Source organism: Formica exsecta, unplaced genomic scaffold (genome assembly GCF_003651465.1).
Source record: "Formica exsecta isolate Colony F162 unplaced genomic scaffold, ASM365146v1 scaffold364, whole genome shotgun sequence".
In the NCBI taxonomy this organism is placed as follows: Eukaryota; Metazoa; Arthropoda; class Insecta; order Hymenoptera; family Formicidae; genus Formica; species Formica exsecta.
This window is the reverse complement of record NW_021850887.1, coordinates 18,918-35,191: the sequence shown is the minus strand read 5'-3', so window position 1 is coordinate 35,191 and position 16,274 is coordinate 18,918. Positions and strand designations below refer to the sequence as shown.

At 32.4% G+C, this 16,274-nt stretch overlaps 1 protein-coding gene across 1 annotated transcript in view; it reads right to left on the bottom strand.

The window, feature by feature from the left end:
- LOC115239095 overlaps nt 1-16,274 on the bottom strand; it is a 45,871-nt gene that overhangs the window by 26,312 nt on the left and 3,285 nt on the right. The window contains exons 4-6 of the mRNA XM_029813435.1: nt 15,790-15,920; nt 7,523-7,778; nt 6,767-6,930 (exon numbers count right to left, since the gene is read on the bottom strand). Of these exons, the coding sequence (XP_029669295.1) occupies nt 6,767-6,930; nt 7,523-7,778; nt 15,790-15,920 (551 nt within the window). The remainder of the gene's footprint in view (nt 1-6,766; nt 6,931-7,522; nt 7,779-15,789; nt 15,921-16,274) is intronic.

Sequence of the window (16,274 nt, the reverse complement as noted above, 5' to 3'; positions counted from 1 at the left end):
GCTCTTCCACGAGAATGTCGAATGTGGGCGGAATTAATATGGGAAGTGTTCACACTATCGTGCATGATGTGCTCGGCAAAAGAAAAGTGTGTGCGAGGTTCAGAGGACACAAAGGACATCGGAGTAGAGAGAGCATTGCGTTATGGCGGCGCAGAATTTTGTTGAATGGGCTGATGTCAACCTGAACACTTTACTACGCGCTAGACAATCTTTTCCAAATGCATCTTGCATCATTTAATATGTTTCTGTTGCAGTTTTTCCACATTTAAAACAAAACTTAATCACGGTTCTATTTTGAAAATCGTGACAACGTGAAAAATTTTAAAAATTTCAAACACGCAACCTTTAAACTATTGATTCAATGGCGGCAAAAAAAGTATGGCAAAACTCAAGAGAAATCATAGTAACTAGACCCAGTGTAGGCCAAGAGATAGCGCAGTCAGTATGTCCAGAAAAAAATCAGTCCCCCAACTTTTTGAATGCACTGTGTACATGAATGCGCGTTCACGCATATAATTACCAGCTTATCGAAAACATGGCCAGCCAAAATCTTCAAATATTCCTTCAATGCCTCCATAATCATTTCCCAACAAATCACAAATATATTAATTGATAATGCATAGATTCAAGCATTGCGTGTAATAAAGCATTTGTTCAATTTCGCTAATATAACCTAACTTTGCTCAATGTGATTAAAAGAAATCACTTCTCTTTCTTGCACTATTCCGCGTTAATAATTTCTTTTCACTTTATCACTTTTCTTCCTTGTATTGCACTATTACGCGATATTCTCATAACCGTTAATCACTTTATCACTTTTCTTTTTGTCGCATTATACTCCGCGCGTACTCTTATAAAATATAAACATCTCACACGTATGTACACGCATCCACATGATCTTGTCTCTTAAAGCGTTCTGCATACTCAAGCGAATAATCGTACATGAACGATATGAACGCCGCTTGAGGGACAAAATCCCTTTGCGTGTGTGCGTGCGAGCATATGTACGTGAGCGACTGGATCTGAAACTGAACCTGAAAGACCAAAAATATCACATTCTGGTATACGATTATCGTAGCTCAGGATTGATTGCATCAATCTTATTCAAACTGGTCGCTTGCGAAAGCCATCAAAAGCTTGCATCCACATTCTATAAGAAAAGTGTAGTTAGGTTTTTGACTGCGGCTTTAGTTCCTGAGGTATTTTAATCGAAAGTTTATTAGACGTAAAATTCCGGATAAGCTATTTGATAACGCCGCTGCCCCTATACATAGGAGAAACCGTTGACAAGCCGGAAAGAATTTTTTTATATACTTGGCGTTGCGACGCTATCGCGTCGCTTGATGGTAACGTCGCTGCCCCTGTACATAGGCAAAACCGTTGACAAGACGGAAAGAATTTTTTTATACACTTGGTCGCGTCGTTACGTCGTTACCGCGTCGCTTGATACAGGGTGAGTCTTTTTAATCTTAAGAGGCAAATATTTCGAAAATATGCAATTATACAAAAAAACTTTTCAAATAAAAGTTGTATGGTCTAGAGGGGGACGTACAACGGTGACCTTGGTTTGACCTTGGATAATCATTTGAAGGTCACGTGAAGGTCACCTTTAATTTCTTAAGTGGAAACCCCCATTTTCCATTACATATTCTTATAGCTTAGCTCGAGAGGTTTTCGAAACACTGTAATAAAGTATTTTTTGATTAAGTACTTTTTGAGTTATTTTATATCTTAATCTGACATAATTTGATATAAAAAATGAAATATTTTGTAAAATATTTAGTTTTCGTTATATATTTAATTTGCGATAATCTTACCGTAATACTTTTATATACAGAATAATGAGACAAATCAATTGGTATAAAAAAAATAATTGTTTTTAAGAAAAAGTATGTAATTATCCACAATAAATTTTTTAAAACAATTATTTGTTTTTTTTTACGCTAATTGATTTGTCTCATTATTCTGTACATAAAAGTATTACGGTAAGATTATTGAAAACTGAATATTTTACGAGATATTTTATTTTTTATATCAAAATATGTCAGATTAAAATATAAAATAACTCAAAAAGTACTTAATGAAAAAATACTTCATTAGTATTTTGAAAAGTTCTTGAGATAAGCTACAAGAATATCCAATAAAAAATGGGGGTTCCATTTAAGAAAACATCAGTCACATTGACCTCACCTTGAAAAGGTCACTCAAAGTCAAGTCAAGTATTTTTATCTTATGACCCCCTCGAAACCATGCAACTTTTGTTTAAAACTTTCGTTCCAAAATTGCATTGTTTACGAGATATTCGACTGTATCTAGACTTTTAGCCCACCCTGTATATATACATATATATATGTATGTATGTATGTATACAAATATTACTTATTTAATATATAATTTTCAGGATAAATAATATTAATATAGGCGTTAAAATTTTTCAAAATACCCCCACCATTTATTTTTTTTTTAATATTTTGAAAAAATTGTCAATTTATATTAAAGCTTATGTTATGCTAAATTCAATCATTTATGATAAAGTTATGTTGCGGAAATTAATTCTTAAGAAATAAAATAGACGCACGCTACCTATACTAATCTTATTCGCGCGCGCTTGCTGTTTTATGACGACTTATCTCTTTTCTCTTTTCTTCGTAAGGTTTCTCAATACACGATAATGATGCTGAATATTAGTAATAATATTTGTAGCCCAGTTACGTAAATAATCTTTCTATACATATTATGTTCTATACATATTATTCTATATATATTATATCATAATAATATAAAAAACTGAATGAAAGTCTTGTAATATTTGAATAATATTGAAAATTATAATTTTAAATAAATATAATTTTAAAATAATATTTTGCAAATTAAATTTCAATTCAAGATATAGAAGCATAATAATATTCGAAAAATGTTTAAATGTTTTGTAAAATTTTCATCAACAAGAATTAAATTAATTTTAAAATTAAATTAAATTAATTATCAAAATATTATTTATTTTATGTAATTGTTACAATAATGATATTGTTCAAAGAAATGTCCAAAACAAAAATATTCTTTGCATCATGCACAACGTATAAAAGCCATTTTACCACAAATACTGCATCTTGGTATGTCTTTTTTTCTTTAAAATAACAAAAATTTATTGGATTATCAAACTTTTCAGGCCGCGTCGATAAATATCCACTTTTGTATCAATCATATTTAAATACAGTTTGAAATCTTGGAGAAGAAAGTTGATGGTGTTAAACTTTGTAGTTTTATTATATTATTAGTGAATGTAAATTTATGTCATAATTATTTAAAATAATATTATCAGAAAAACATCGAACAAAATTTTTCCAAATTCTAAAACAGAAAACATCTAAAAGTTGTACAAAAGCAATTGTTTTTTTGGCATTGTTAAAATATTTACTTGTTTGTCTGCTAATATAAATTCTTTTAATTGTTCCGGACAATGTCTTGTCCATGAATTAAGCAATAGCAAACTTTTTTCCCCAGTATTTTGTAAATATACTTCTTCAAACCAATTTTTGAAATATTGGCTTGTGAGTTTTCCTGATTTTGAACCCGTAATGTAAACATTAAAAGGTTTAAACAAAGTTTCTTCTACTCGTGGTCCAAATTTTCCACTAGATGCTTTTAGTACTATATACAGAGGTGAAAGAAGATGTCCATCTGCAGATATAATGGGCATAATAATATAGCTATGAGTCATAGAAGATAAAGATTGAATAGTAGATTCGACTTTTTTTTACTCCCACATTAGTTAATGTTCTTCCAGAATATATTTCTAAATTAAAGCCGCTTTCATCTGTATTATAAATTGATCCTGTACCGATTACATCAATATGTGGTTTAACCTGTCTCACAAATTCCTCTGCACTTTGACTTATTGTTACATCAGTTGCGAATGAGAAGATCGGGTTTTGAAACTTGTTATTTTATGTGATACAATGCAATGTGCTTTTTTAAAATTCCATATTTAAATAAAGGGAAGTCTATTTGCTTTTTCGTTTGTAATACTCATTTTCGCAAATCTATGTCGTGAATGATAGATCCTCTATCAATAGCTTCTTGGAATTGCGTTAGTATATATTCGGCAATAAATACAAGTTTGTTTCTGTTTGACCTTTCGCGCATTACATTTTCTTTCCATCTATGCAATTGCAAAATAAATTTTATCAAAAAAAAGGAAGTTTGATATTTAGAAAATCTAATTAAAAAATAAATAGATTAATGAACTAACGCAGATAATCGTAGATAAACGATCGCAGATATGCAATGTAAATAATGTGCATAAGTCTGAAACATTTTTCTGTTTCCGTTATCGTTTATTAATTTATTCACAACGCACATCTACTTACTCGTTCAGCTCATAATATTTTTTTGTTTGAATTAAATTTTACCTTTCTAAAACGATTCTGTACAGCAATAATAGATAAATGTCCTTTTTGTCTACTGTTCTAAGATTCAACTACTTTTCTTTTGTAATTTAAGTTTACATTTCCACCTTCGTTATCCACAATACAAACTTCGTCTTCATAATTATCTTCTTCAGCATCAATATCATACACGTCCACAAATTGTACATTGTGCGGTTCCGACGGATCAAAATCATCATCTCATTTGAATTCAATCGCAACATCATCATTTACAGCATTTTTTTATTAGATCGGAAATGGTATCATGAAGTTCAATTTCACGGTAATTAATAGGTAAGCAAAATTTGCAATGTTAAACGTTGTGATTAATAAATTTATAACATTTGCTATATTTATTCTTGGCATTTTAACACAAATTGTTGTGTTGTCACCAGCACAAGAGGTTCGTCTTCCGTAAGGAGGTAATTTAAGAAATCACCTCTTGGATTTATTTTATATATAAAACTTTAATTTAGAACTCATAATTGCATTAAATTTCAGTTAACTTGAATCGTACAATAATTGTTTAAATCATATATAATAGAAAAGAGCATTAATGTAAATATCTTCCGGAAAACGTGGGTTTGCGATACCAATCAGAAATCAAGCGGCTCTCCCTCACGATCATAGTAATGTCAAAAAAATTCAATTTATTCTCCTCTCCGATCTCAACTGTGAACTGTGTTCTTGGGTGGAAAGAGTTAAAAGTATGTAGCGTGTGGTTAAGATAGGAAGCGGGAACCGCCAGAGAAATATCATCGACATATCTAAAGTAAGTCGGACTCTGATTTTCGGCATAACAACCGCTAAGTTAGTTACCTTCACAACGACATGAAAGAATTATCAACGTTCATGAAGATGTGAGAGACCTCCGGTTCTTTTTTTAGTTTTTAATTTTAATTCAATGTATGACTTTGTATGACGAATTTTATAACCATGCGACGTTAAATTTATGTTTGTTAGTCTAACTTTGCGCTGAAGATGACCCAAATAAAGGGTCGAAACGTTCGAAATTTATATTAGTATTAATTTATCACTAATAATAAACAGTTTGCGCACCACGTACCGCGCTTGGCTCTAAATGCACTTTTCTATTATATTTGATTTTAATCCAGAGAGCCTCTATCATTATTATTGTTTAAATCATGTCAGACAATGAGTGAAATGCGGAAACGTACGGCTTTTATATCAAAATAAAGATAACATTTCGATAAACTTTATGGCGTGATGTTTAAAATCAAATTTCATTGGATGTGTCAGATTAAAATATAAAATAACTCAAAAAGTACTTAATGAAAAAATAATTCATTAGTGTTTCGAAAAACACTTCTCGAGATAAGCTACAAGAATATGCAATAAAAAATAAGGGTTCCATTTAAAAAAACATCAATCACATTGACTTGGCCTTAAAAAGGTCATTCAAGGTCAAGTCCATATTTTCATCATGTGTCTCCCTCTGAATCATACAACTTCTGTATAAAACATTTTTTTCCATCTTGCTTACTTTACGAGATATTTGCGTGTATTGATTAAAATGACTCACCCTGTATATGAGATAACATGATACTAATATTATATACGATACAATTTATTAATAAAAAAAACATAATACATTTACCTTCGGTCGAAAGAAAATCGCAAAAAGTTTTCGTACGAGCGGTGAGTGGGGGACAATAGGCGTGAGCCACGGAATCGGGCCGAAATGTGCAAGTAAACCCCAGCACTGATATATAAATATGATTTATATAACAGGGTCTGCTACAAATATTATTACTAAAATTCAGAATCGTTATCGTGTATTACGATACGTTATGAAGAAAAGAAAAAAGAGATAAGTCATCATAAATCAGCGAGCAAATAAGATTAGTATAAGTATAGGTAATGTGTGTTTTTATTTTATTTCTCAAGAATTAATTTCCGCAACATAACTTTTTCATACATGGTTGAATTTGGCAACATAAGCTTTAATACAATCTGAAAAATTTTTCAAAATGTTAAAAAAAATTTTACCATTTTTGAAAAATCCAGGTACGCCATTGTAAAGTACATTTTAAACCATAAAACTTTTGTCTAAACAATTTTTTCATATTTCTTTTCGTTTCGATGATATTCGCTTTGGAATGTAAAAATCAATTTTTTTAAGTGGTTGTTTTTATCCCTAAAACCATTTTTTAGCATCAACAAAAAATCGTTTCGTTATTAAAACTTACTATATAATTATGCAAAGTTTCAGATTTTTTTGAATTTTCGCGTTGCCGAATGTCCTTTGTCAGCAAGGACAAGCTGTTTATATATTAAAAGAAAATTTATCTAGATTGAGATTATATATATACAATTACCTTTTCAATTCTGTGCAGAATTTTCTTTTCGCGTTTCTCAACGCTTTTCTTGTTGTCGATATTCTCCTTGTCAGTAACATCCTTTTCCTTGAAGCATTTGACGCTTCTTCCCGAGGATCTTTCTTTGTCGCCGCGAGATAAGAGATCTCGATCACTGTGCGCATCTTCACGAACAAGATTTTACGTAATTTTATTATTAACACACACACACACGCACTAAAATAATCACGATTTCAGAGGTTTTTGAGCGATAACTTCTTAAGGGCCAATTTTACCAAGTCCGGTTAGATTACCCGACGGTTAAAATTAGCAGGGTTCCAACTGAAATTATATGAATGCTTGGTTTTCCTTCACCTCTATTTTCTGTTGGCCACCCTGCTAACCATATTATGTTCCCCTCAAAACCATACAATTTTTGTTCAAAACGTTTTTCTCTAAAATGCTTAGTTTTTGAAAGAAAAGGGGTGTCCGGGTGGTCTAGGACACCCTGTATATATACAATGGGATAATACATTATATTATAAAAGATGTCACATACACATTTCTGTATGATAAAAATCTTTTTATAAGGATTCAATTTTAGCCTCTTTTATAAAAGTTATTAATATTGTATTATTAAAACAATTTTAATATGTAATAATTTGCAATTGCAAAATGCATCCTCCACTTTTCCCTCGACAACGACAAACTAAACTTTAATAACTTGAATTAAAAAAAACGTAATAAGATTAAAGAAATAGAATAAAGGGATTTTACTTCCGTTGCCATTAGTGATCGGATAGGCGCCATCGGGCTCAGATTGCTGTTGGCCACGTAAGACCCAGGTAAGCGAGATCTTGGGGCGCAACAGAGTGCTCGGTCGTTGCCCCATGCTCGTCGTCGACGCGGCAAACGTCGAAGACGGCAAGAGCGTAGACGATTTCGAGGATGACGGTAATATCGAGCCACCTGTCACAATTTGCAATGGACAATCCGCCACCAGGTCCACCGTCTGCAACGAACGGCCATATTCCTAGAAAATACGTCCTCCGTCAGTCAAAGTTGGTAACGCAAGAATAAATATGTATACAGGGTGTCCGGTAAAGATTGTGCCAACGCTCGTGAGCGACTACAGCACAGTAAACTGGACAGAAAAGTCCTGTAACATTTTTTTATATAACGCGTAATAAAGGAATTATTATTGAGTAAAGTCTGGCCAATCGGCGCCAACCTTTAGCCGTGCGCACGTCAGTGAGCCCCGCGCTGTGAAGTGTGCGCCGCCGCATACTATCAGGCGGACGGCTCACCGACGTGCGTCCGGCTAAAAATCGGCGCTAATTGACCAGATTTTACTCAATAATAACTCCTTTATTAAGCGTTATATAAAAAAAGTTACAGATCTTTTCTGTTCAGTTTACTGTGCTCTAGCCGCTCACGAGCGTTGGCACAATCTTTACAGGACACCCTGTATATATATAGCGTGTCCGACAAGTAAGTGACCAAACGAAAGGTGGAGATAGATTGGGTCAAACTCAAAAGAAAAGTCCTGTATCATTTTGCAATTTTCGTAATAATTATTGAGAAATTAATTAAAAAAGATCGACCAATTCGCGCGAGTATTACCGCGCGATATGAAAGAACGGCCTGATATGGGCGGCATTGATATGTGGTTGCTAGGACGCGAGAATCCATTGTTATGTACTGCTCTCGTACGTAACTGTTATCATTTGTAAAGCGCTCCTCCCAAAACTTTGTCGCGCGCTTACTTTTGAGTTGTTTCTTCTTGCTGCGCGCTTATACTCGCGCGAATTGGTCGATTTTTTAAAATTAGTTTCTCAATAATTATTACAAAAATCGCAAAATGGTATAGGACTTTTCTTTTCAGTTTGACCCAATCTATCTTCACCTTTCGTTTGGTCACTTACTTGTCGGACACCCTGTATATATATGTATATACAGGGTAAGTCTTTTTAATCTTAACAGGCAACTATCGCAAAACCTGTTAGTTTTAGAAGGAAACTTTTTAGACAAAAATTGTTTGGTTCTGAGAAGGAAAAGAGATAGGAATATTAGTTAAACCTTGGGTGACATTGTTAAGGTCATATCAAGGTCACATTGAATTTTTTAAATTGAAACCTCCATTTTTATTGCATATTCTTGTAGCTTATCTCGAGAGCTTTTCCAAACATTAAAATAAAGTATTTTTTTATTAAGTACTTTTTGAGTTATTGTATATTTTAATCTGACACACATATTTTGATATACAAAATAAAATATCTCGTAAAATATTTAATTTTCGATAATCTTAGCGTAATATTTTTATGTACAAAATAATGAGACAAATCAATTAGAGTAAAAAAAATTGTTTTCAAAAAAAGTATGTAATTATTTGTTTTTTTTAAACGATTATTTTTTTTTACACTAATTGATTTATCTCATTATTCTGTACATAAAAGTATTACGGTAAGATTATCGAAAACTAAATATTTTATGAGATATTTTATTTTTTATATCAAAATATGTCAGATTAAAATTTAAAATAACTCAAAAAGTATTTAATGAAAAAATACTTTATTATAGTGTTTTGAAAAGCTCTCGAGATAAGCTACAAGAATATGCAATAAAAAATGGGGGTTTCCGCTTAAGAAAACATCGATCACATTGACATGGTCTTAAAAAGGTCACTTAAGGTCAAGTTCATATTTTAATCATATGGCCTCCTCGAAACCATGCAACTTTTGTCTGAAACATTTTTGTCTATAGAGCTCAGTTTTTGATATATTCGATTCGACTGTTTAAAATGGTCCATCCTGTATATATAGGGAGTCCCAGAGCACCCGTACACCCTTTTTAAAATGAAAATAAATGGCTTTTATCAAAAATCGCGAACATTTTTTAAATAAATCGGGTATGCTCTATCGAATGGTAATATTTTCAACTTTTGATTCCGACCGAAAATACGCCATCCGGACCGGAAGTTGAATTTTTTGATTGGAACATAGTACTTTTTATTACAGATTCGAATTGTACGTGAAAAAATAAGAAATTTTTGTATCAAATATTTTTTCTGAAAGTGCTTCTGTCAACCTTGAAATTGATCTTGAAAGTAACCGTGATGAAATTATGAACTTCAAATGTTCCTGTGGCGTAATTAATGACAGTTACTTTCATGGTCAATTTTAAGGTTGACAGAAGCACTTTCAGAAAAAACGTTTGATACAAAAGTTTCTTATTTTTTTACGTACAATTCGAATCTGTAATAAAAAGTACTATGTTTCCATCAAAAAATTCAACTTCCGGTCCGGATGGCGTATTTCCGGTCGGAATCAAAAGTTGAAAATATCACCATTCGATAGAGACAACCCGATTTACTTAAAAAATGTTCGCGATTTTTGATAAAAGCCATTTATTTTCATTTTAAAAGGGGTGTACGGGTGGTCTGGGACACCCTGTATACAGGGTGTCTGATAATAATCGCCCCACTTGTAAGTAATGTGCAGATAGAGCGGGTTAAACCGAGTAGGAAAGTCCTCTATTGTTTTGCGATTTTCGTAATAATTAATGAGAAATTAATTTAAAGAATTATCGGCCAATTCGCGAGTATTATCGCGCAGTGAGAAAGAACGGCCTGATATGAGCGGCATTGATATGTAGTTGCTAGGACGCGAGAATCCATTGTTATGTACCGCTCGTATGTAACTGTTGTCATTTGTAGAGCGCTCCTTCCAAAACTTTGTCGCGCGTCTACTTTTGGGTTGTCTTTTCTCGCTGCGCGCTTATACTCGCGCGAATTGGTCGATCTTTATTAATTAATTTCTCAATAATTATTACAAAAATCGCAAAATGATATAGGACTTTCCTGTTTAGTTTAACCCGCTCTACCTGCACATTACGGGTGGGGCAATTATTATCAAACACCCTGTATATATAAAGTGCAATTAAAATGGCTAGATTGTATATTTATATTATTTGTAGAAGCGTGATACAGCGCGTAATTTGTGTTTTTCAATTATATGGTGATTTAATTCGAAATTGATTATGATTTTATAAGATAAAGGCATACGGATGGAGTGTTTTAACAACTCGCCGACAAAGGGCGTGAGACGAAAATGAGATGAAGCGACAATTAATGAACTCGACTATTTTGACTTTTGGCATCAGATAATAAGATCTGACAATGAGAAAGAGCGAGGAATAACTCGCAGTCTTATAAACGGGGTAAAATTTATAGATCGTTGTAGACCACTGTGCATCATACTTGCATATACGTGTACTCTTAAACGGTTCTCCCTATCTATCATCTATCATTCAATCGATGAAAATCTTGCTTTTTTCAGAGATTTTTTATTCTGTGTTTAACAGCTAGCAGATACCGCTTCGCAGTTCTGATAAACTCATTGATGCATATTAAAGATTAATGACATTTCTCTTTCTAGAAATCGTAAATAACTACATAAAAAAAGGAAAACACACACATCACAAATGTTCGCGCATACACGTGTGCATGTATGCATATAAACAAAAACTTAGCGAAGAGAGAAATCAATTTCTAATATGAGTAATCAAGGAAGCAATTAAAAAAAAAAAACAATATTAAACGTAAAGATAAAAATATCTCAAAATTTATAGAAAGTAAATAATTCTCTTACACACACACAGACGAGATACAAACCACACACAAATTAACCGAAAAGATTAATCAAAAGACAGAATGCGCTAACTACTAAACAATAAATACAATAATGTGAGTCTATAAAATAAGTCAGAATAAATATTCTGACGCAATAATTTTTTTTAATATTCACAATATTCATTTATCTAATTCAAGTATAAGAAGAAAATGTTACAAACAGCTTTATTATATAATTGTTATATACGAGGGTGGATCAATAAGTACCCGTGTTTGAAGACAAGTGGCTTTGCTGAGGGAAGTTGGCATTACCATCGTGTACTACCATCTGTCAAACGACGCCATACCAAATTTCAAACTGATTCATAGGTTAGTTTTGATTTGGCAGCCATTTGTATTAAACGTGTTTGGTGTTTTTCGATATAATGGAAAAAGAGCAATATCGATCCGTAATTCGCTTTTTATTTTTGGATAGAAAACATGCGAAGAAATAAAAGCGAAGTTGGATGCTGTCTATGGGGACCATCTATGACAACCGTGAGATATTGGTTCAACGAATTCAAACATGGCCGTACATCTGTTTTTGATGAGAAGCGCCCAGGCCGCCCGGCAGACGTGGTTACCGAAGAGATCGTATTTTTTGGAGGGGTTAAAGAAATGGCCGGGACGTTGGGAAAAGTGTATCGTCCTAAAAGGAGATTACATTGAAAAATAAAAAAAAAATTTGTGAAAAACTTGCGTCTTCCTTCCTAACACGGGTACTTATTGATCCAACCTCGTATATATATATTCAAGATTCGTATAAAGATTACACGTTTCTACGTTTTCTCGGAGCTTCATCACGAAACGGTGAAGTTTCTCTCCACGAAATATTTAACCCTATTGACCCCGAGCACATCCTTGCCTGCCATTTCCTCCGCGTATTCTTCCTCTTCTTCGTACCGAAACGTCCGAGAGTTTGCAGTCTTAACCTACCTTTCTTCCACTTTATCTTCTTGTCGTACTTTCTTCACTTCCGCTTTACGCGTGTATTGCGTGGTTAAATATTATTATAAGATCTCGGCTCTCTCTAATTGTCATGCCATCATTTGTATGCCTCATCAGTTTTATCTTCTTTATGAGAGATTCTTTCAATTTTTCTCGATTACAAAGGATGCCATTCTGTTCAAAATCTCTTCTGTTCAAAGTACGCGAGATTTTCACTGCACTTCTTATACTTTCCTGCATTTTTTCTCTTTACGCAATCTGCGTTATTTATCCGTTGCAAACATTAACATAGACGATTATAATAATTCAATATTAGCTTATAAAAAATTTGCATATATAATTATAATCGTTATTTTAAATATACATCACCAATTGTAGCTATATACAGGATATCCGACAATAACCGTATCACCTCTCGTGCGCAAATAGAGCAGGTGAAACCGAGGAGAAAAGTCCTTTACCATTTTGCGATGTTTGTAATAATTATTGAGAAATTAATTAAAAAGATCAGCCAATTCGCACGAGTATAAACGCGCAGTAAAAAGGAACAACCCATTGATGTGCAGTTGCTAGAACGCGAAAATCCATCGTTATGTACCGTTCGTACGTAACTGTTGTCATTTGTAGAGCGCTCCTCCCAAAACTTCGTTGCGCGCGCCTAGCGACCGTATACTTTTGGGTTGTCTCTGGGCCGTCCTTTCTCGCCGCATGTTTATATTCGCGCAAATTGGTCGATGTTTTAAAATTAATTTCTCAATAGTTATTACGAAAATCACAAAAAGGTACTTTTAGGTAACAAAATGGTAAAGACTTTTCTCCTCGGTTTCACCTGCTTTACCTGCACATGAGAGATGATATGGTCAACATTAGACACATATATACATATACAGGGTGTCTTTACACATTTATACTTCTTTGCTTTTTTCTTTCAAGATCTTTCAAATTATTTAAAAATGTGAAAAAATTATTAGAAAGAAAATTTTATTAAATGCAATGTGTAATTTAATTTTGATTTAAGATTTAATTTCAGATTTAGATGATATAATTTAATTAAACTTAAGAAGTTAATCAGTTATAATTATATAATATTGCTTATATGGAGCAAGTTTAAATTTAAATTTTATCAATTCTGACAAACGTAAGCGCGCATTGTATCTTCTAAAATTATTTATTATGTATAAAGCATATATACAAAGATAAAAAATTATTAAAAATATTTATTTAATCGCATTTTAATTAAATCTATAAAGAATTTTTGTAAAAGCAATTATTTATATTACAGGAATAATTTTTAATTCATAGATTCTTTAATCATCTAGGCCCAACTTTTTTCTAAATAAATATTTAATTAAAAATTATTTTTTCTCAAGTATAGCCTGTCTCAAATACATTCTTAATTTTTTAAAATAATATTTTAATAAAATAAAATTTAAAAAATAAAAAAAATTGTCATAAAAATTCATAGAAAGAAATCTCACATGAAAAAGTAAAACCAGAACGACAGTGATGAGCCGCAGGATTCGTTCTTGCGGGGTCGTTTGCGGAATCAATCCGCTCGCGTCCTTGGTGGGATCTTTTATGGCTGTTCCGCGAGAGAGGCATAATCACATCATACCCATTTACGATATGCACGAGTCATCGAGACAAAAGAGAACGAACAGCCACACGTGCTTATTATATGATCTAAAATTACGACACGAATATTTCTTCTTATGATTTTTAGTCCTCCTCTTCCTCTCTTTCCTCTTCTGTATCTACTTTCTTTTTTATCCAGCACTTTTGTCCCAAGATCCAAGATAAAATAAAATAATTATAAATCTTTTGAGCGCGGAATCCAGAGAATAAAAGAAAAATGGGAAAAAGGAGGAAAATTATTTACATTCGATGTGTGTTTTGAATGAAAATGTGAATTGTGAAAACGAAGATACTGAAGAAACACATAAAAGAAGAGATTTTAAGCAAATACATCAACTATCGTTAATATCATTTGTCAGATAAATAAGAATATATAATGTGTTCAATGTAAGTGCATAAAGTTTCAACATGATGTATTGATCAGTATTGATATTATATATTGACACGTATGCACGCGCACGCACGATATATAATATATGATATACAAAGAAAAATGTATATTATAAAATGTTGCAATTAATAATGCAAATAAAAACATAAATATTAAGATTTTTATATTAAATATATGAAAAATAACAAATAAAAAAATTAATATTAAGATTTTTATATTAAAAATATAAAAGTCCATTCTTTTCTTAAGTTGTCAGTATGTAAAAAAGTTTATATTTTGTGTGTGTGTGTCTGTGTATGTGTGAAGTAAAATATCTTGGGAAAACTGAACAGTATCGAAAAAATAGTTTCGGATGCGCCAAACTTATAGTCTTTTAAATGAAAAATTCTGAATATTATAAACCCATTAAGGCCGTTATTTTTCTAATAAATCATTGAAAGTATTTTCTTAACTGGAAACTTGTATTTTTTAAACAGAAATTTTAATAAGTTAATAAAAGCCAAGTACGATATTATATTTTCCATTTTGACACTATAAAAAATGGGAAAAATCTGTTTCACAAATATAATATATATGTCATATACATCTCATAGTTTTCATCACACTGTCATAACGCATAACACCGGCATCAGCGTTATTTAAGGTGTATCACGTAAAAATTGCACAATCGGACTTACACTTTTATTTGTGGGTGTGTGTGTGCATGTTCCAAGATGTATGTTCGTGTAAAAATTAAAAAAAAATATAATATTAAATTAAAGATTAACTTTTTGTTAAGTTATAAAAATACAAATATCTAAAAAATTTCTACATGAATCTCTCATAAAATTGTGAAACTTTACTTGTGAAATATCGGAATCATTGACACATACGCAGATGTACGTCGAAATATGCAGTCTTTGCAATTGCAACCGTGCAGCGCAGTAACATTAAAAGCCGAAAAGGCCATAGCTCTCAGATCTTTTATGATCGTCAGAGAGTACACTTGTCTAGCGGCAATAATAAAATAGGATGCAATGTAGCACAACGCAAGCAATGATTTGCTAGTATAAGTGAAAAGTAATTTCTAATAAAGGAGCAATTTAAATTTAAAATTGTTGCATAAAAATTGCGTTCAGTCAATTACATTATTGTAACTTAATCCTCAATAGAAGATATAATAGATAATAATTATATAATAATTATAGATTAGTAATAATGTCCTATTATTTCTCTGTGATTAATTGTAAATGTGTCTAATTTGCTCTATTATATTATCATATATCCTTGAGCTTTATCTTTTATTCCTTTCTAAGAGGAAAGTGTAATAATTGTTTTTTTATATTCGTAAGATATATTTCGTTTCAAGAGAGATATTACGAAGAGGATAGGAGCGGTTATACAACAAATTTAATATAATACCTTATAGGAAATTCTGTTATCTTTTGAGGAAGTTGGGGAAGCGGGGTCTTCTCCCGAGATGTTTGCAGTTTCCGTTCTCGCCAGTTGATAATCGATTTCGCTGCTCCACGAGTGTCGCCTTTTCAGGTCCCCTAAAACAAAAAATGATAGATATGAAATGGATTAAAAGACAAAGAATATATTTTTATAGAGATTTAAATAAATTCCCAGATATGTACAAAATAAAAAATACTGCTTTCACAATTCCTCTCTTATATGATAATTATTAAATTAAACAATTGTAACGATACCGTTACTAACGGCCTAGCGGGCCGTTCCACCACCCGCAATTTTGAGGCTCGGCGCCAATGGCGCCCCTAAGCTCCCACACCCGTGTCACGGCCCCACCGTGGGGCCGCCCCACCGCGCACCGATTCGCGTGAGTGGGAGGCCGGCCGCCGGTATATAAGGCGCTCCGGCGAGCGTAGCGTTACCAGTTCCCGATC